This window comes from Epinephelus lanceolatus, chromosome 11 (genome assembly GCF_041903045.1).
Source record: "Epinephelus lanceolatus isolate andai-2023 chromosome 11, ASM4190304v1, whole genome shotgun sequence".
NCBI classification, from domain to species: domain Eukaryota; kingdom Metazoa; phylum Chordata; class Actinopteri; order Perciformes; family Serranidae; genus Epinephelus; species Epinephelus lanceolatus.
In genome coordinates, this window is record NC_135744.1 from 18697309 (window position 1) to 18718119 (window position 20811).

The 20811-nt window shown below is 41.1% G+C and overlaps 1 protein-coding gene across 1 annotated transcript; it reads left to right on the forward strand.

Annotated features, from left to right (window-relative positions):
* Positions 1-153: 153 nt before the first annotated feature.
* Positions 154-20427, forward strand: rps6kb1a (ribosomal protein S6 kinase b, polypeptide 1a). The gene is made up of 15 exons (XM_033644244.2): positions 154-356; positions 1396-1439; positions 2409-2529; positions 5625-5693; positions 7534-7681; positions 7866-7923; positions 9996-10096; positions 10257-10347; positions 10637-10727; positions 10852-10959; positions 11065-11127; positions 11248-11325; positions 11413-11520; positions 14969-15081; positions 20044-20427. Exons 1-15 carry the CDS (start codon positions 285-287, stop codon positions 20282-20284), a joined length of 1506 nt encoding a protein of 501 aa, XP_033500135.1. The 5' UTR covers positions 154-284; the 3' UTR covers positions 20285-20427.
* The last annotated feature ends 384 nt before the right edge of the window (positions 20428-20811 follow it).

Here is a 20811-nt window from a genome sequence, read left to right on the forward strand (position 1 = left end):
TAATTTGCATGTAAATCTTTTTTTTAAATCCATATTATATTATTATTGCAGGTTGTCACTTCTTCACTAGTGTGTTTTATGTGTCTCCGGTGCAGCCTGCGCAGAGTAGTGCCGGTGACCGACACTAGAGGCTTCTCCTGCCGCCCGGTCCCTGCCTTGTTTTGGTTAGCTGGATGTTAGCCCATGCTTTCTGCCGTAGCCGGTTGTAACGGTGATGGCTCTCCCATGAGGCGGGGGAGCGGGACTGTGTTTTGTGACTAAACGCCGAGTGAAGTGCCGTGGCCATGGCCGGGGTTTTCGACATCGATTTGGATCAACCGGATGAGAATGTCTCTGACGACGAACTTGAGGACGGGGTGAGTTTACGTTAACGTTGAGGCTAACACCGCCGCTGTTAGCCGCTAGCCGGTTAGCTAGCCGGTTAGCTAGCACTTAGCAAGGCAGGCCTCGGAGCTGCTAACAGTAGTGATTCCATCATCGGACGTGTCCTCGTTTACCCTCTTTCCCGCGGAATATGGCAGCGCCCCCCAAAAGTCACTATACTGTATTACAATAAATGTCCATTGCTGTTTTTACTTATTTAAATTGTTGAACAATTTTCATCATCACCGACACTTGTGGTCAAGCACATTCCGCTTAATCTTAAGTGTTGACCGCGGACAAGTTGGTGTTTCCCGGCTTACCTAATGTTACGTTCAAGCGCACAACCTAGTGAAGCCACTAACGCCTCCGTGTTTGTAATGAGTTTTAGGAAAACAAATTAAAAACACGACGGTATGAAACAACCTAATTGAAAGCTGAATACAAATGAAAAGGTTGCCTTTACGTTTCACCGGGCGTTGCTACCTGTCCGACAATGGAATCATGCACAAAGCGGTCTTACGAGCTGCATCGGCATTCGCCTGTTGTACGGGTGTACATTACCGTGTCGGTAAATTAGTTACATGTAGGTTACGTTGATGGTTTGACAACTACTTTGACAATGTTAATAAACGCAATATAAGTGAATTCAAAGCAGCAACAGGGTGAAATCCTGCCAGTGCTAACCGGACTGTAGCTAGAAGGAGCGTACTCCTTGCTAGCTTTCCCACCGCTCACCTAACGTTAAGTTAGTAGTTAGCTTCATGTAGCAGATATTGGCTTTCAGTCACAAACATAAGCTTTTTAAATATAATGTTGGTTGGAGAAAGTGTGTTTCTATTCAGCCAGTCTGATAAAAATAACTTGAAACAAAAGCTAAAATGTTTTGCAGGGGAATAAACTCATTAACCCTTGTGGTAAAACCAGTGTCAGGTCCATTAAATATCTATAAATAAGCTCAGGTTGGCTGGGAAATGACAGTCCTCCCTTACATTCCTGTTGCTGAGATTTTCTGTCCTGTGCCTCGTTTTTCAGGGCCAGCTCAGTGAATACATGGACCAGTGCAGTGGCTTTGAATTGTAAGTACAAGCAAAACTGTAATTCACCAGGTTCCCAAAGGGCCAACTAAGTCATGGTGACTGGAAGTTATCCTCATGGGGTTGTAAATAACTTCTAGTCAGTGGTGGAGGAGGTATTTAGAGGTTTTGGAAATAGTCCAAGTACAAGTCCTGCATATAAAACCTCACTTAAGTAGAAGTGTGTAAGTGTTAAAAGCAAAATGTACTTAAAGGAACAGTGTGTAAGATTTAGGAGGGATGAGCATGTGAATGGATAATTATTTTCTCTATATCACTGATTTGCTCCATTCTTCCATTATTTAAATTGCTTTGTCGTCTCTTATGGTCGTATCTCACTTGAACTACACTACATTGTCTCCGTGATCCCCGGGGGTGCTACTCCTTTTCGTTGAGCACAAATGAGCCCTTAGGGTTAGTATTCTCTGCTCCGTAGATGTTTACCGGGAGAGGTCTCTTCATCTCCAAATAAAATGGACCGAGTGATTAAAACTGGTAAACACACTGATTGAAGCAAGCTCTGTAGATGATGATGCACCCTCTATGTAAAAATAAAGGGCTTAAGGCCACGAAAACATAAAAAATCTTATTTTCAAGTGATTATACACCAAAGAAAACATCCTTATTATATTATATTCCATTTCTCCCAATATGTCCCCCTACACACTGGACCTTTAAAGTATTAAAGTAAAGGCATTCATTGTGCAGTAGAAGAGTTTTCTTTTATTTGTCACCGATCCATATGGACCTACTAATGATTTATATAATCTTGAATAGGGTCTCTTACAACAATAATATCTAAGCTGGTCACTGCATGGATGTGAATCTATGTTAAGGCTCAAGTGCTTGTAACTCACACTGATAACACTGTTGTGTGTCTTTGAAATTGTGAACACAATGTTGACTGAATGTTTTAAATGTGATTTTTTTTAATCCCCTTTATTTATTTTTTTGTTTGTTTTGTTTTGCCAGTAACATGGATGACTGTGAGAAGTTTGAAATTTCAGAGAACAGCGTGAACAAGGGAACAGAGCAGATCAGGCCTGAATGCTTTGAGCTGCTGAAAGTTTTGGGAAAAGGTGGCTATGGAAAGGTGAGGCACCTGATTGTCCGTCATGAAAATGTACTCATGAATACAACACCTCCTGAGTTTTCCTCTTTATAATGCAACATGACTTGAATTTGGATGTTGAAGGTATCAACTATATATTCTATGTACAGGTTGGAAACTAAGTGCAGAGCTGTACAGTTTGGTGTTACATTTTCAGTGGGCCCTGTATGTTAGCCTTTACTCACACAGTTATGGACGCCCATTCCCCACAGTGTGTTGGGAAATAAAAGATCACGTTAAGCCGTTAAGATACTAAGTCATTATTTTGAGATATTACGTCATTATTTTGAGAAACTAAGTCATTATTTTGAGATATTAAGTCATTATTTCGAGATATTAAGTCATTTTGAGAAAGTTTCTCATTATTTTGAGATACTATGTCATTATTTTAAGATACTAAGTCATTATTTTAAAATACTAAATCATTATTTTTAGATACTAATTTATTATTTTGAGAAACTGAGTCATTGTTTTAAGATACTAAGTCATTATTATGAGAAAGTTTCTCATTTTTTTGAGATGCTAAGTCATTATTTTGAGATACTAAATCATAATTTTGAGGAAGTTTCTCATTAAAATGACTTAACATGATCCTTTTTTTTCCTCCATTACACTGGCAGAAATGGACTTCCATACACAGTCACACAGTTCAGTTTTAATAAAAAATACATGTTTCTACTCAAGGTCATTGAAATGCCCGGAAAAATAAGATTTTAAAAGTGTGGAAAACACCTCTTTGTCTTTCGTGTTTTGGCCTTGGACCTGCCAACATGTTGCCAGTATATGGGGGAGGATTGCAATTATCTTGAAATTCCAATGGGTGGGGACTTTTTTTAACGAAGTTGCTGAAAATTAAGTTTGCACACAAGAAACCAGAGCAGTTTTGTTCTCAACAACCTTTTAATCCCCAGAGAAATATTACAGTGTGTTTTTGCTGTGGGGAAAATAAAAAAAATCTACTGCTCCTTTTCAATAAAAGATCTGGCATCCCAGAACCATCTCCTCCATTATCCATCTCAATGTAATCCAGAGCTGTGATCACCAGCACCCACCTGTATCTCATCCTAACACCACTGAGATCAGAGAATCTGCCTCCTTGTTATGGTTTTATTTTGGTGTCAACATCATGTTATTTTGGAACACTGGACATGTTCTGATGTTCTCATTTCCAACCCTAACAATGAAAGTGCACATCAGTTATTTTGGAAACACTTTTCGCAAGCAGACGCATGACTTATTCTTCCTTGAAGTGGTTTTGTGTACGATGACTAAGAATTTTCTGCAGCTTGGGAATTTCTCAGCATTACAAAGTAATTATATTTTTTGAAACACACTGTCATTGTTTTGAGATTCCCGTGTAGTTACAGTATATATTCTGGCACAGACTTAAAGTTCCTTGGCCTTATAACTGAGAGCAAATAGTCTTTTAAGAGTTATGCTGGTAAACAGAAACTCAAAACACAGACTTTGGCTCACGCAAAGTCAGAGCAGTCCCTGGTCACTCTTAAGTCAGAATAATGGACGAATATTTTCACACATGAAGTCAGTGACCTTGGTTGATTCATTGCTTAGCAGAGTGAATACACATTATGCACAATAGTACCTTCTGAACTAAAAAAATCCCTTTTTTCCCCAAATCATTTCTCTGAATGCCCCTGGCATGACAAAATGTATTTTTTCAAGTCATACTTTAGACATAGAAGAAAACATCTGGTCTACACAGCCAAAGAAATAGTGATGCAAGGGTATCTGCGACTTAAAGTCTTCAAAAGTCTTAAATTATATCTATAAAACCCACTTAATATTTTCTCTAGCCAAACGTAGACAGTAGTGTAAGTTCTAAAATGTTTTTGTATCTGATTGTATGCTGTTGGGAGAAGTCATACACTTATAAACTAAACTTAAGTGTGAATTGTGCGTTGTCCCTGCAAATGAGAAAAGAATTGGCAAACTAGCCACCACACGGTCCCGCCGCCTTGCTCCTCGCTGCTTGGGCTGCTTCCCCGGGAGGAGAGCAGGCAGCAGCTCTGTAGAAAGACCTTCGGGCGGTGGTTTTAGCGGCGCGATTCTGACCACCGCAAACTCAGTGCCAGTTGTCACAGCAGCAGCACCCGATCCAATCTGTGTAACAGCAGCAGCGAGCTTTCAGATCTGATGGGGAGTCAGAGCTGTCTGGTCTCCTGGAGCTGGGGTTTGTGCTGTTGGATTCTGGTTGCCGTGGCCACTGACTGGGGGTCTGTCTCCAGAGCGGCTGCCTGCTCTCATGGCGAGGTGGTCTGTGGTGATGGGGAGTGAGGCAGAGGACACACTGTGAATCAACAGCTACATAATCGTGAACTTGAAGCCACAGCAATGAGCCTTAAGTTCCGGTTAGCAAAAGGCTAAACTGTGAGCAACATTGTGCCTCCATCTCTGAACGCTTCGCTGATATTGACGCAAGTTTTATTGCGTTTATTGTCCGACTCTTCTAGGCTCTCTTTTTGATAAGTTTATCTAACTTTTTTGGGGTGCAGGAAATGCTGAAGTAGCAACTTCATCTGCAGGATTTTTCTCACAGTGAATCAGGAACAAGGAACATGAATGCGCATCTGCATTTGTAGAGGAGCCAATAGGAATGCCACAGTCTCCTGTCACAGCCTAGACTTTTTAAAGCCTGAACAGAGCCAAGAGAGGAGGTGCAGATGTCAGGTGTTCCCTCAGTCCACTTGAATTACAAGATGCTCAGAGTTTATTATGGGAATTTAGCCCAGTGAAGCCAAAATGAAACTGTCTACCCCAGGTTTAATTTTTTAATTAGGTTCATCCATCCATCCATTTTCTGCCACTTGTCCAGATGCAGATCACATTAGTTAAACGAATTCTACCATTAGGAATTATTGGTGTATACTGCTGGAAAGTAGAAGATGAAAATGTGACATAATATTAAATAATTCTTGGCAATATTGCCATTCATGGTCTTCCAGCATACTTTCACACTCAGGTATTAAATTGTATTCTGTGTTTTTTAAAAAAAAGTCTTAAAAATCTTAAATTTAACTTGCAGAAACCTGTGTAAATTTCTATGTTCATTTTTACAGGTGTTTCAAGTTCGGAAGGTAGCAGGTGCTGCATCTGGGAAGATATTTGCTATGAAAGTTTTGAAGAAGGTGAGTGAATCTGCATGCCTCAGGTTTGGTTGAAAGTTTTGATAATCAACAAGAATACCCTCATCGATTTTAGAGAGTAAATCAGTTATGCTCATTAAAGGTGGGTCAGACCGCCCCCTGGTGTTCATACAGTATAGTGTAGTGTGAGAGGATTAGATTCTGCATTATCTAATGTAGACGTAAGCAAACACAAGTAGTTTAAATCTGTAAGGAATTGGCATCTTAAAGAGTTGACACTGAGGCCAAATGCAGCTTATGCCGGGTTTCCAAGCAAATTTACCATTGCAGACAAATGTACAATGTTGGAATAAAGTCTTTTAGAGCAGTGGTTCCCAACTGGTGGGTTGCAAGTCCATTCTGAATAGAACAAAGTGACTTGCAAATGTGTCAAGTTTTTTTTTTTTAAGATTTTATTTTTAAGTACAGTGAAATTCTGGCACAGTGCTGTGCCATAGAGTGAGTGACTAACAGACAGCTACTTGACAGAGATAGCAAAGTAGCTCGAGGACATGGTCAAATACTAGAATGATGCTGAGTGTATTAAACTGTGTGGAACCTGAACTGTAGAAAAATGTGGACGCCGTGTCTGGACCAGTTGGGAGCCACTGTTTTAGAGTTTTACCTCAGTTGGTGCGTGCTCCTGTGAGGTGGTCATCAAACTCAGTCCGAATTGTCTTAAGTCAGTCTTTTCTTGTTTTGACTACTGACAAAAAAGTTCAATGACGTGAACATTGTCAACACCCAACAGCTGCTCTCTGACCAGCACCAAACAGGAAGAAGCAAACCAGGTAGACAGCAAACAGGGAGGAGACCCTGGGGAGGTACAAGAACAAGAACAAGTCTCTGTTCTCTTGAACTGTGGAAAAGGAGGAGAAACTGGCGGAGTTGAGGAGTGAACAAGAGTCTGATTCTGTGTGTATCTGATCCACCAACCAGCACTTATTTTAGTGAGATATCTTAGTTTTTGAAATGGTTCACCTCATATTTCCACAGTCTCCGCCCACTAAAAAAGTACAGCTAACCAACGGGGGCTGGTAGCGAGTTGAGGGGACAAAATCTAAAATGTAAAGTTTGTATGTAAGTCTTTAATCTTTGTGGATTATACTGATGCCAAATTGGCAAGAATAATGTTGACATATGATGCCTTTCATCTTGTGTTTCTGGAGTTATGTGTTTTTGCGGACATGTAAGGAATTGTTAACATGTCATAAGGGAGTTTGGCGTAATATTTTCCACCAGACTGGGAAATGATGTCAGAGGGAATCTAGTCTTAGTCTTGCAAATAGTGACCCTGCAAGATCCCCAGTCTTTGAAAAATCTTATAGTGTGTGACTAAAACTCATAGATGTGAGAGGATGTCAGACTTTAGTCTTCTAAAATTGTTCTCAGTGTCTTCTAGTATATGGTAGGCATTAACTGTACAGTGTTTCACTTATACTGTATGTCACTGTGTGCCTTTTCTGGTGGTGACACATTGGTGCATTCAGCTATGAAGCCAGAAGCGAAGGGCAGACCACCCAAAAATAATGGCAGCAGGTTTTTTCCCATGAAACCCCAGATCTGCCGCTTCTGTTCAGCTTGGCCTCCTCTCTGCAGCTGACACAGGGCTGGTGCCAGACTTTTACTTGAAAAGCCAGCTCATATTCCCCGAAGCTTGAGGTTTTGGTTAATGACTGTGTTTATTGGCTTAATGAGACTTGACTGTAGCTACCAACCTGGTGTCCTGATTCCTGCTCTGCCTCTGATGTTGAAGCTGCCCTGACACCAGCTAATTGGGTTAGAGTTATTGCCTGAATAGTTTCACACCCCGACACTCCTGTGCTTTTCTGTCCCTTGCCAGGCCATGATTGTGCGCAATGCGAAGGACACAGCGCACACCAAAGCAGAGAGGAACATTCTGGAGGAGGTGAAGCATCCTTTCATTGTGGACCTCATCTATGCCTTCCAGACGGGGGGAAAGTTGTACCTTATCCTGGAGTATCTGAGCGGTGAGCAAAGAGATCAAACACAAAGAACAAGACAAACCCCGACACTCTAAATTGTTTTTGATCATTTTATGAGCGTGAGACATTGTCTGTGCACTGGACAATGGCGTTTTTCTTTCACTGAAGTAAAAATGTGTGTCTCCATTTCCACTGTGAATACATTTTACTGACTTTGTGGTGACTGCAGGAGGGGAGCTGTTCATGCAGCTGGAAAGAGAGGGCATCTTCATGGAAGACACAGCATGGTAAGTTAGTTTGTCTGTCACTTGTAAAACCTTAAAGGGTAACTTCAGCATTTTTCTACCTGGACACTCTTTTCTTATGTTTTTTTTTTTTTTTTTTTGGTCAAACGGGAACTACAATTTTTGAAGGCGTAGCTGTCATCAACTCAAGTTATCTTCACCTCTCTGTCTCCACCGCTCCACCATTACTCCGTGTTTGTGTGTGTAAAAGTGGCGCAGCAGCCAGGATGCACAGACAGCAGGAGGAGATGCTGCAGCATGAAAATAAATCACACCAAATGTAAAAACGTAGGCTAACAGTTACAGATAAAAGGGCCGGTAATGTCGGAGCTTCTCAATACTACAGTCGTTCATAACTTAGCGCTGCGGCTCGTTTACTACTGGTGAGATTTACAGGGTTAAAGCTTCACACATCGTGGGAAAAAGTGCATATTAAAAGATTGACCTTGGATTTTACTAATCGATATCAGGTCATTCCAGTGAAAATCGATTTGAATCAGATGAATTGATTTTTTTAACCCAGCCCTAAAGGTCAGTGTGACTTTGTCTGTCTCGTTCTTTTTAACACAATATCTGGGAATTTCAAATTTGGCACAAACGTTCACTTCAACTGTAGAATTAACTGATTGGAATTTGGCGGTCAAAGGTCAAGACCACTATGACCTCACAAAACATGTTTTTGGCCAGCCATAACTCAAGAATTCATACCCTAATTATGACAAACCTTTACACAAATGTCTAACAGGATAAAATGATAAGGTGATGACATTTTATATCTAAAAGGTCAAAGGTCAACTTCACAGTGACATCATAATATGCAAGAAACACTCATTGTCTTAACTCAGAAACAGAGGGGGTGACATTTGGTCAGAAACTGAATTGGTGACACTAATCTTGGGCGTCCATCTTGAAACTGTGTTGATTGTATAGATCTTCAGTGAAGCATCTACTTGTTCACAAGCAAGGATGTAATCTCTAAAAGAAATTTGACTGGTGTGCAGAGGCATACCATTGCTGTGCGGTAATTCTTGTTGGACGTATATTGACAGCGTGCACATGCCTCAAGTGGTTTTCTTTGCAACCTGTTTTCGCAGCTGCTGGCTACAGCAAATAGGGTCCAGGTTGAAAAGTACTTAAGTTAGCCTTTAAACATCTGGCCAGGGACAACATTACCCTTTAGCCTTCCTCTGACTAATGTACAGTGTTTCTGGTGGTCGATGGGAGTTTATCCTGAGGAATTTTTTAAAACTATCCTGTTACAGGATGTTTTGCTTAAACATGTCAAATCTAAATTTGTTTGAATCTTTTCATCCCCTTTGTCACTCCCGTCCCGTGTTTGTACACATATTTTAAAGGCCACCGCCATGATTTACAATATAAAACCATTTCCAACTGGCAACAGTGTGGGCAAAAACCCACAGTGTTGCCAGTTGTCTCCTAGTGGTCTTTTTTGCTGACTCATGTTGTAAAGGGCTTCTAATGCCAGATGATGTCTGAATGGCAGTGTGATATGTTGTCTCTGGCAGTCTAAGGCCCAGATCAGACAGAGCGTGTTTTGTAGCTTGTTGCGTCTTAAAATTATTTTTTTACTGTTAGGAACTGTAGGCACGTACGTTAATTATTGCTAGTATTTGTTGCGATATATCTTGCAGCTTTCCTAGGGCGATTTTGAAAGTGAACTTACCATTAACACAAACCAGATTGCCTCCTGGCCTCTCACTGAAAACATATACAACTCTTTTAAGGTAATATTAATTGTGAAGAATTCAGTTTTGTGAAAAGAGGCAGATGTGTGACACTGTTTCTGAGACGTGTGAGGGTCACTTGGAACAGGGACAAAGCACTTTCAGTACCTGATGTTGTGTTTTATAAACACAGCCTGTAGGTGAAAACGGTGATTACATGAACCAAGCTGCTGAACAAATAAGGGTGTGTAGTATTCCTGGAATAACCTAAATGACATTCAGGATAACACCTTAACTGCAGATCACAGAGGAGCATTTAGAATATCTTGTAAAAACAAATTCAGTTGATGTCAATAAAAGTTTGCCTCTTGCTTTTTCTTCTGTTGACAGTTTCTACCTGGCTGAGATCTCAATGGCGCTGGGTCACCTGCACCAGAAAGGCATCATCTACAGAGACCTGAAGCCTGAGAACATCATGCTCAACAACAACGGTACACAAACCTCAAGTGTTCCTCACAAAAGGCAGATTAGAAAAACTAGATACATGTTCTTTCCACACATGACCGTTTGTTCTCAGATTGAATTCCTTCTCTCGCTAATCTGATAACTGAGTTTCTCTCATGGTCTTGCTTTGGCTCTGTTTCATTTCAGGACATGTGAAGTTGACAGACTTTGGTCTATGCAAAGAGTCCATCCATGACGGGACAGTCACCCACACCTTCTGTGGCACTATCGAATACATGTATGTCACATAAACATGCATGCTCATTTTTGTAGACCTATATAGTAGGGATGGCCATTTTAAGTAACTTCCATATTTGTGCACTCGCATTAAATTATTAAAGAGTACTCATGTAAAAGTCATGTTCACATGTGGGAGATTAGGCGGCGATTACTCTTTGCCTTAAAAAAATACTGATGTCCAAATCAAGTGCTCACACCCATCCCTAATATATAGTCGCATTTCCTACCTCCTACCCAGTGTAGTGTATCTGCTGTATTCACTTAGTCACTCCCTTTTCCTTTGTCAGGGCTCCAGAGATCCTAATGAGGAGTGGACATAACAGAGCAGTGGACTGGTGGAGCTTGGGAGCTCTCATGTATGACATGCTGACAGGAGCAGTAAGTCTACACCAGTTGATCCCCAAGTATCACTGTTAAATAAAGGAAACTGTAAGGCTAACTGAGATAGGAAGCATGTGCTACTCTTTCTAACTCTTGTTCCTGTCCTGCTACTTAATCACAGCCTCCATTCACTGGTGAAAACCGAAAGAAGACAATTGACAAAATCTTGAAATGCAAACTCAGCCTTCCACCTTACCTCACACAAGAAGCCAGGGACCTCCTGAAAAAGGTGAGCTGTAAAAGGCTTCTTCTGCCTCATGCTTCACCGGACTTGCTGTCTCTGCTGAAGCATTTGGAGTGTCAGAAAAATAAGTCTCTGAACTTCCTCTTTCAGCTGCTGAAACGAAATGCCTCGTTGCGACTTGGGGCTGGACCAGGAGATGCATCTGAGGTCCAGGTAAATATATCTGTAGAAAGTAGAGTGACAAGTGTATGCATGCATCAGAAAATGAGACTGCTTCTAGGAAAACCTTATCATGAAATATAAAATCCCTGCTGCTGTCATTGTGTTTCCAAGGCCCACCCTTTCTTCCGGCATATAAATTGGGACGACCTTCTTGCTCGCAAAGTAGAGCCTCCATTTAAACCATACCTGGTGAGTTAGTCTGTTCACACAGCAACGTCTTCTGTGACTTGCCCCCTGGCCCTGCAAGATGATTAACAGACCTGTTTCTTTCGGCAGCAATCGGCTGATGACGTCAGCCAGTTTGACTCCAAGTTCACCAGCCAGACTCCAGTGGACAGCCCCGATGACTCCACTCTCAGCGAGAGTGCCAATCAAGTCTTCCTGGTGAAAATCTAGTGCCGTACCTCTGAGCAAACAGTGGACATTTGTGCTCCTCTGTCTCAGTTTCTAGTGTAGAGTTTCCAGAATTTTTCATAACTTGATGATAGATTATGGAAGCAATTATCCATGATAAAATGTACAAAACAACAGGTGACCACATGGCCACTCAAGCTAATTGGGGCCACTCTAGACATTTCAAAACACGGCACAGCACGTTTCAGAATCATCCCAGAAGCTAATTAAAATACATGCCTTGTCTAGTTTTGACAGTGCCGCTGCATGTTGCACAGAGCAGATCGATTTCTCCTGCTAACAAAATGGCAGTGAACATAACATTAAAAAAAAATGGGGATATATTCATCTCGTGTCTTGCCTAACATTGGTGGATCATAACATATCAGGTATGGATGTTCCGGTACAAAATGAGACCAAACCTTTTTTATGGATGTCAGTTTTTGAGCCATAATGAAGACTAAAATGTGGCCTGCAACAGACAGTAAGGCTTGTTGTTTTCAGAGTTAGTGAGTCAGTCACAGGTAGACTTATTCATTTTGCGTCTGAACACCTGGTCGAGTGTGGCCTATCGCCATCTAGTGAAATCGCCGATGAACGACGTCATCGCCCGGGGGGGGGTGTCATTACGCGTCGCCGCTGAAACGTTCACTTATAGCCTCTCTGTGGCGTTTGAGCAGCTTTATAAAACTCTTGAACATGTAATGGCTCCTTAATTAGCAAGTTGACTTTAAATAGACGGCATATCTTTTCAATTTCTCCTGACACTGTGTTGTTTGGTTTGTTCACCGCTCCGCGACATGCGCGTTAAGGCCCGAACATACTCGGGCGGAACATACGCGGAACGAATTCCGCGGAGGTCCGCGCGGACTCAAAGCGGACGTCCGCAAGCCCTGTGCGCGCAAAGCTAAGATTTTACGACCGCGCGGACTCCGCTCCGCGCACCAGTGACTGCTCGGCATGTATTTTTCACATCGCAGGGATTTTTCACGGACATTTTTACAGGAAACTACAACGCGGAAGTGCACTCGACTATGAAAGCCCGAATGACTGCGGACATTCCTCGCGGAGTCCGCTCCGCTTATAGTACGCCCGAGTATGCTTGTGTCGAGCGGGCGGAGGCGTTGATCCCCCACCCCCCGCTCTCTCACTAAGCAGCCTCTATGGCAAGCCGTTTTAACATTTAATCGCTAGACTGGATATTCATTACTGATATCTGCAACATAATTTTGCCTAGTCAAAACTCTTATTCAAGATATCTGTAATTAGATTTTGCCTAGTGAAAACTCTAATTACAGATATCTGTAATTCAGTTTTGACTAGTAAGATTCAAACTATTTTAGCCATTCATGTGTATGGGGTTTGTCATTATAGATATCTCCAGTATAGTTGCGGATATCTGCAATTCTTATTACGGATATCTGCAACTGAATTGTGGATATCTGTAATTCCAGTTTGAGATATCTACAATTTAATTTTGACTAGTCATAATTCAAGTTCAAGATATCTTTAATTATCATCAATTGAAGATATCTACATGGTCCTTTCTAGATATCTTGAATTGAGTTTCAGATAGTCAGAATGACGTTGTAGATATCTTGAATTCGAATTATGACTAGTCAGAATGACGTTGTAGATATCCGCAACTGAATTATGACTAGTCAGAATAACGTTGTAGATATCTACAACTGAATTATGACTAGTCAAAATGACGTTGTAGATATCTCAAACTGGAATTCTAGATAGTCATAATGTAATTGTAGATATCTATAATGACAAACCTCATACACATGAGTTTGAATCTTACTAGTCAAAACTGAATTACAGATATCTGTAACTGTAGTTTTGAGTAGTCAGAATGATGTTATAGATATCTGTAATTCAGTTTTGACTATTCAGAATGACGTTATAGATATCTGTAATTCAGTTTTGACGTTACAGATATCTTAAATTAAAATTCATACTAGTCACAATGACATTACTACTAGTCAAAATGACGTTATAGATATCTATAATGGTAATTCCAGATAGTCAGACTTAGTGATTAAATGTTAAAACGGCTTGCCATACAGCCTCCCTCTGTCTCCTCTCACTCAGCCTCGTTCAGCCTCGATCTCGTCAGCATGCGCCACACACGCGCTGTCTCCCCCCCACACCTCGCGATTGCATCGTCATTTAAAAAAGACATCGTGAAACAACTCTTCTATCGCCGATGGGCGATCCAATCGCCCATCGATGTCTTTTTTACACAACCCTAATTTTAAACAACCCTATTGACAAGGCTGGCTGCTAGCGTTAGCATCAGATGCTGTGCTAGGTTCACTGCTAAATGTTTTGAGGTGATATGTCAGGCAAGAAGTACTCCGATGGTATGAAAATTCCTCACTGCAGAAATTTCAGAGTGCAGTTCTCCTGTCAACAGTTCCTTCTGGGCTTTTTTAAAATGTAAATGTTCTTTTTTCTGTGTTTAATTATCGAAATTAAGGTGTTATTTTTGACAGCCCTAATATTTATTAATTTAAGAGCAGTCATAGTGAGTGGCGATTTTATTTTTCGAAGTTGTAGTTTTAACCATAATTCTTATTTATTTATGATTTAGTTAGAAGTTAAAGAAACTGGAAGCAGATCAAAATATTTTATAAATAGTTTATTTCACATATATATAAATCCTTTAAAGATAATCTTTCACCACAGAAACAGAATGAGTGTGTTGGTAACTAATCATTTTCCAGGCTTTTTTGGTAGGACATGAGTTGTCTCAATTCTCAACACTGGGTAAAATACAATAATAATATACAAGTGAATAAAATTAAGTCTATAAACTATTCTTGATCACAAGTGTGGCTGAATAGGTAGGTTTTAAGTTTATGGCTAAAGATTTCATCTCTCAAATCCTCAGGCAGACTGTTCCAGTGGCTCGGAGCATGTTAACTAAAATGATGAGGCAGCAATGTCAGGTATCAGAAACAAAACCCATGTCTGAAGTGGAGCCAGTCACAGTCGAGTATTTTCTTTGAACATGGTATTAGCATTATGTGACTCATAATTTTAAAATTAGAATCAGAAATATATGATGGACATTTAGAGAAAAGACAGAGGGTTGTTAATAGAATACTCTGGCATTAACTTTTACACTTTAACTCCTCCTGTGTTGTCTGCAAACAGACATACAAATGGAGGCCAGCCTTGTCTGGACATAATGTTTTTTATTTCTGTCTCAACAAGTAGGTCTTACGAGAATCAGTTAATGTGTCCCATCTGGTGTAGTCCTGTTGGTTTTCCTGGAAGCTTCACTCGCATTTCCACCACATTGCATGATATGGTTTACTCAGCGTTTCATTGCTCATCATCAGCTGTGGGTTGTTTTTGGAAAGACGGTCTTTGAAGAGGTGGACTCAGATCTCTCTCTCTCTGTTTTTGTCCCCCCTCCCCTCCTCAGGGTTTCACATATGTAGCCCCATCTGTGCTTGAAAACGTCAAAGAGAAGTTCTCTTTCGAGCCAAAGGTGCGCTCACCACGGAAGTTCCCTGGTAGCCCGAGAACACCTGTGAGGTAATAGCAAGTTGTTTTTGTTTCTGGTTCCACTGAATCTGTTACTCGAGCAAGTTTTTCACAAAAATCAATGACTCATTTGCTGACCTTGTAAATGTAGCAGGCTAAAACCATCGCTAGAAGAGTAAATAAAAGCTTCTTCCCAGAGGCAAACAGGAACTTCACAGGGCTTGAAAATAATTCTTCACTTATTCAGAGGAATTTTAGCTGAAAGGAGAACACTTGCTTGTCAGGCAGATAAAGGAAATTTATGTTTGAATATCTGCTGACTATTTCAACAGTGGTTTCTTCTGAAATCATTACTTCATCAAACACAGCTGCATTCACACTGGTCCTCTGGCACTTTTAGAGTAAATATTATGTGTGCTGTTTTCTCACTACACAATCACATGCCTGGTTATAGCTGTGTGACGCATGGCATGCTCAACCAGAAGTCAGATGTAGCAGCAGCTCAGTTTCTGTCAATGTCTCGATTTTTAGTCATGTCAGGGTTTGTTTGATTTTAGATAAACAAACACTTGGCTTTCAGAATATGAAACTTTTATCGGTAAATTCAGACAATAAATACAGTTGTGAAGCTTGTAAATGCACGATGACAAGCCTTACAAGCTTGACTCAGCGCCACTTTCCCTTCCTCTATGTCTTCCTGAAATTATGAATGAAAGGCCTGACGTTATAGTAACATGGCAGGGTATGGAACAGTGGGTTTACGACGGATTTCATATAAATGAAGTCTATTAAAACTCACCAGGTCGGCCAGTTCTAAGTGGCTTTGAATTGCACGTCAAAATATATTATTAAATGTTAAAACTTTTGTTAATATGGACAGGCTACATGTCGTTAGGTCTGTTAGATTCTCCACAATTTACTCGCTCAGTTCATTTTACAGAGCCTTTTTAAATAGGAATTGTGCAAATTTGCAGGAAAGCTTCCTTTTGTCAGCATTGGCAGTATAAAAACAAAATCGGGGAGTGCGGCAAAATGCCGCCTACCTACTTTTGTTTATACAGAATGTGCCTTTTTCGGGGCAATGGGGGGCGTGAGCAAGTAACAAAATGTGTAGGTCAGTGTGTGATGTAAACAGTGACATGGGAGGGAAGCCGCGGCTAGTCAGGTGGCGATTCTCTCGTAAATTGGCCCGTTCTTCACCGTCCCCATCATCTGACAGTTAATGGCCTCTTCATTTGCGAGGGCAAGGAGGGCGCGCAATTCCTTGTCTCCCCAGTTGCTCATCTTTACAGTGTCTGTCAGGTTTGCGTTTCCCTCTTGCTACAAGCTGCTCACTAATTCCTGCTATCAGCTGTTTCCTGTTTATCCACCACCAGTGGGTCGCACGTGCGGCGTCATCAACAGCTCCTCTCACAAGTCTTCAACAGCCCCTCCCGTTGCGGAAGGCCGCCTTGGTCTGTTTAAACTAAAAGGGTTCTGCCAATATGTCTACCCTACGAGGCCGAAAATTGGGTGCCTCAGATCAACTTGCCATTCCGCCTCTGTGTGTATAAACACTCGCAGCTGGCCGGCAAATCGGACTAACATTTGCGGAAAATCTGGCAGTGTAAAAGGGGCTACAGAAACCATGAGCACCAACGATTTATTCATTCACATTTATGGGTCTGGTAAACAAGGGACGAAAAAAGTGGTGACTCCATACCTTTGAAGTTCGAATATGTGTCCAGTCCTCGATTAACTATTTGCTAACTATCCTTTAGTCCGTAAAAGGGTCCACAGATTAAAAGAATCAAAATGGTTTTCATAAATTTAAACCAAATTGTGAATATTGTCATGTAAAGTCCATTAACTTTTTTGGACTGTACTTCTTACGATATAAACTATACAGTATTTTCTCATCTTCCTGCACCGTGTTGTTGGGTAAGCTTGTTTTTGTTACATTGCTGGTTATGAAATTAAAGTTCCCGCTCCCACTTTGGAGGGCCAATTGGCTCTGTCGCATATCTTTGCAGCCACTGGACTGCAAACTCTGAAGGCCTTTTTATTTAAAACAAGGCTTGGTGACAGCCGTTATGTAATATGTATTTTGGTTAATATGTGGAGTACAAAAACAACACAGATGTTATTAGAAAGCATAAAATCTCCCCTTTGCAAATGTCTTGTCTCTCAGTCAAGTCAGCTTTATTTATACAGCCCAATGTGACAAATCACAATTTGCCTCAGGGGGCTTTACAATTTTTACAGCAGACGACATCCTCTGTCCTTAGACCCTCACAAGGGGCAATGAAGAACTCCCCCCAAAACTCTTACTAGGGAAAAAAATGGAAGAAACCTCAGGAAGAGCAACAGAGGAGGGATCCCTCTCCAAGGATGGTCCGCCAGGAAATAGATTTCATGTGTACAAAAAGACAAAGTAAAACACAGAATGTGAACATATATGAAAGATGGATCTGGGAGGATGTCAAGCAGCTTCCAGATGTCGACAAACGGCTCGAGGCTGAGATACAAGCCCTCCTCTCCACCATGTAACCTGGAGAGAAGACAGACTACACAAACACACAGGATGCAAAGCTTAATCACGGTTAAATAACACAGATAGCAGAATGACACAAACACAGAGACAAGAGAGACTTAAACTCCTGGAGTGTGGAGATCTACTTTCAACATGTGGAGTAGGCAACAACAGCCAGAGGAGAGAGAAAGAGAGGTCCCATGATGGCAGATGGTCCAGCACAGAAGTCTGAGTTCAGAGAAAAAGAGACAGAAAGGCACACAGCAGTGCTTGTGGGACACAAACAGCAAAGGGTTATGAAGAAGCAGTGGCTCAAAGCTAATGTTCTCGTCTGCAAGGCTAATAAGCTTAGATTACACTGAGACTGAGACTGAAACCGACCCGCCAGCTGGATAATGAAAATGTTAAAGGATAATTGAATGTTGAAGGAATACTTCATCCCCTAAATAACAACTTGTATATCAGTTAATCACCCTGTGTTATATTGGATTCGGGAAGAGAATTGTTATTCTTGCATTCCTCCAGTGAACAAAAAAATCCAAAAATTGAGAAAATTCTGTATGAATTAATGTCTCTTGCCTTTAACAACATCAAAACCATATCAAAACATCCGTTTACAGACTCTCACACAATTTTGCAGTCTAATTTAAGTCTCATTTATCCAGTCGTACGCTCAGGATTTCCAAGACAGACAACCCTGTCTGATGGGGAACTGAACTGAAACTAAAACTTATCTATGCTTTCCTCAAAGCCACATTCCATCAGTAATTTTACCTCACTGAACATGGGAGTTGCTGCTCTACTAGTGCCTCAGTCGGCAAATTTGTTTGTGTTATTGTGTAACTTTGGCGTTTAGATGGTTACTTCACACAGTAACACAAACAACTAACCAATTAAGGCAGCAGTAGACCAGCAGCTCCTGTGTTCAGTGAGGTAAAATGACATGTCATCAGAGTCTAAGCTGGAGAGAGCATAGATACCTTTTGCTATTAGTTCAGTTCCCAATCAGAAAGGGCGTCTGTTTTTCGTTTTTTTCACTAGACGACAAGAGCGTTCACTGCCGTGCATCGTCTGGCAGCCAGGTGAGTTGGTTCATTAGCGTAATGAACAGAGGGAAAGCTCTTGTCATCGAGTGTCTTTGTCTCTGTGGGGAAGGTGGGGCTATGGGCCACACATACACACACAGCGCGATCTTCGTGAGGGGGAGACGAGGCGGAGAAAAAAACAGAGTTGAGCGTGAGAGAAAGACAGGGAAGTTGTTCCTAAACCAAATGCCACGGCCTCTGTGTGTGAGTGTTTTGGATTTAAACCAAATGACAGAGGGGAACCCAATAATTTGACGAGCTGGTGTTTGTTCTAAAACCATCTCAACAAAAAGAGCGAATATGACCAACTTAACTGCACACCTGAGAGACTGAGAGTCTATTTTTTTGTATTTATTTATTTATTTCGATAATTTTACGTGTTCTTTCAGATAATTAAATTTTCTTTTTTGCAGTCCTAAATATTCTTGTTAAATAAATGTTTATTTCTCTTTTAAAAAGGTGTACTTGCATCATTATGTCTTTATTATCATTATATAAGTTTAAAAAATGGTCTAAAAACAGCAAAATTACAACAATAATAAAAATGGTCTTAAAAGCACAATATTATCGCATATCGCAATAATTTCTGACGCAATTAATCACAATTATCGTGACAGGTGCTACAAACTTTCTGGCCTGTGCTACAAAATTATCACCCTCTGTAGCACCAGTGCCATGGGCCAAAAAAGTTAACGTACAGCCCTGCAACTGGATAAATGAGACTTGGATTAGGCTGAATTCCTACTTCCTTGCACTCACGACAACAGTCACTTCTGGGTCGACAACTGTTGTGGGCAGGGGGCATAGCAAACCATATTTTAGGCCCGTACAAAAATTAGTTTCAGTTTAAGGGTTTGCTGCATTTGCTGTCTTACTCACTAACTGATTGTGGCAGCTGTAGACGAGCAACTCTAGTCTTCTGCAAAGTAAAATTACTGTTTTTGTCAATGGATTCTGGTGGCTTTGAGACGATGGCTTAATTTCCTTGTCAGAAGGGGCTGTCTGACGGCGAGAAAAAGCAGTGAAAATATTCTAACTAGCATACACGTAAACTGATATTGATTTTTTTTTTTTTTTTTTTTTTAAGGTGAGCCTCCTTTTTAGTGGCTAAAAACAAACCAATTAAGGCAGTGCTCAGCGCCATTTTATTTTTGAACACGAAGCTCAGTCTATACTGCACGAATTGTTTGAGAGTTCGTAAACAGATGTCTTGATATAGTTTTGCTGTTGTTAAACGAGGCCCCGCTTTCCTTAAATTCATCAAGAATTTTCTGGTTTTTTTTGATTCTTCGTTCACCATGAACGTGTTCACCAAATAACGTGATAAGAAATTGATATACAAATGGTCATTTGAGGGATGAGGTTTTCCTTTAAGGCAAAGGATGATTTAGGATCTAATGTCTCCCTCTTCCACAGTCCGGTGAAGTTTGTAGGAGGGGACTGCTGGCCCCGGGGACCCACGCTGACAGGCAACACTGTGGAGCAACCCATGGAGGTGTCGACAGTGGAGCAAATGGACACGAGCAGCAGCGGCACCACAGAGGCCTCTGCGCCACTTCCCATCAGGCACCCTTCAGGCATCAACGCAGGGCCCTACAAAAAGCAGGCCTACCCCATGAACTCCAAGCGGCCCGAACATCTACGAATGAACCTATGACGCTCGGCTTGCCCGCGAACATTTAGGACTCTTCCAATTCCTCATCCTCTTCCCTTTAGTTGTTTTCTTTTTAAGAGACTTGTAGATTTTTTTTTAAGGATTAACTGACACTGTCAGTGCTGATCACCAGCTCTTCCAGCAGCGCCTTCCCATCCCTCCTGACTTGGCCTGGCCTCCTCAACCTGGTGCAGATTATCAGCAGGTGAAGTTCAGTAGACATGTGGTCAGTCAGAGGAGTTGTGTGAGAGAGGTGCTTTTTGGTGAAAGTTGGCTGGGTGATGCCTTCTGATGAGTGGGCTGAGGTGGTTTCGGTGTACTCAACTGGCATTATCATATGATTTAATGGTGCTCTTTTATCCACAAGTCTGGACAGTGTTACTTTTAGTGTTAACAACACAATCATCATAGTGAGAGAATTTAATTACATTGAGTAACATTTATTTCTCCCTCAGTATCCCAGGCTTTTTTTTGTTTCATCTTGTGATAACAACATACAGGTCACACTGTCAGCAGGTAGAATTATTGGA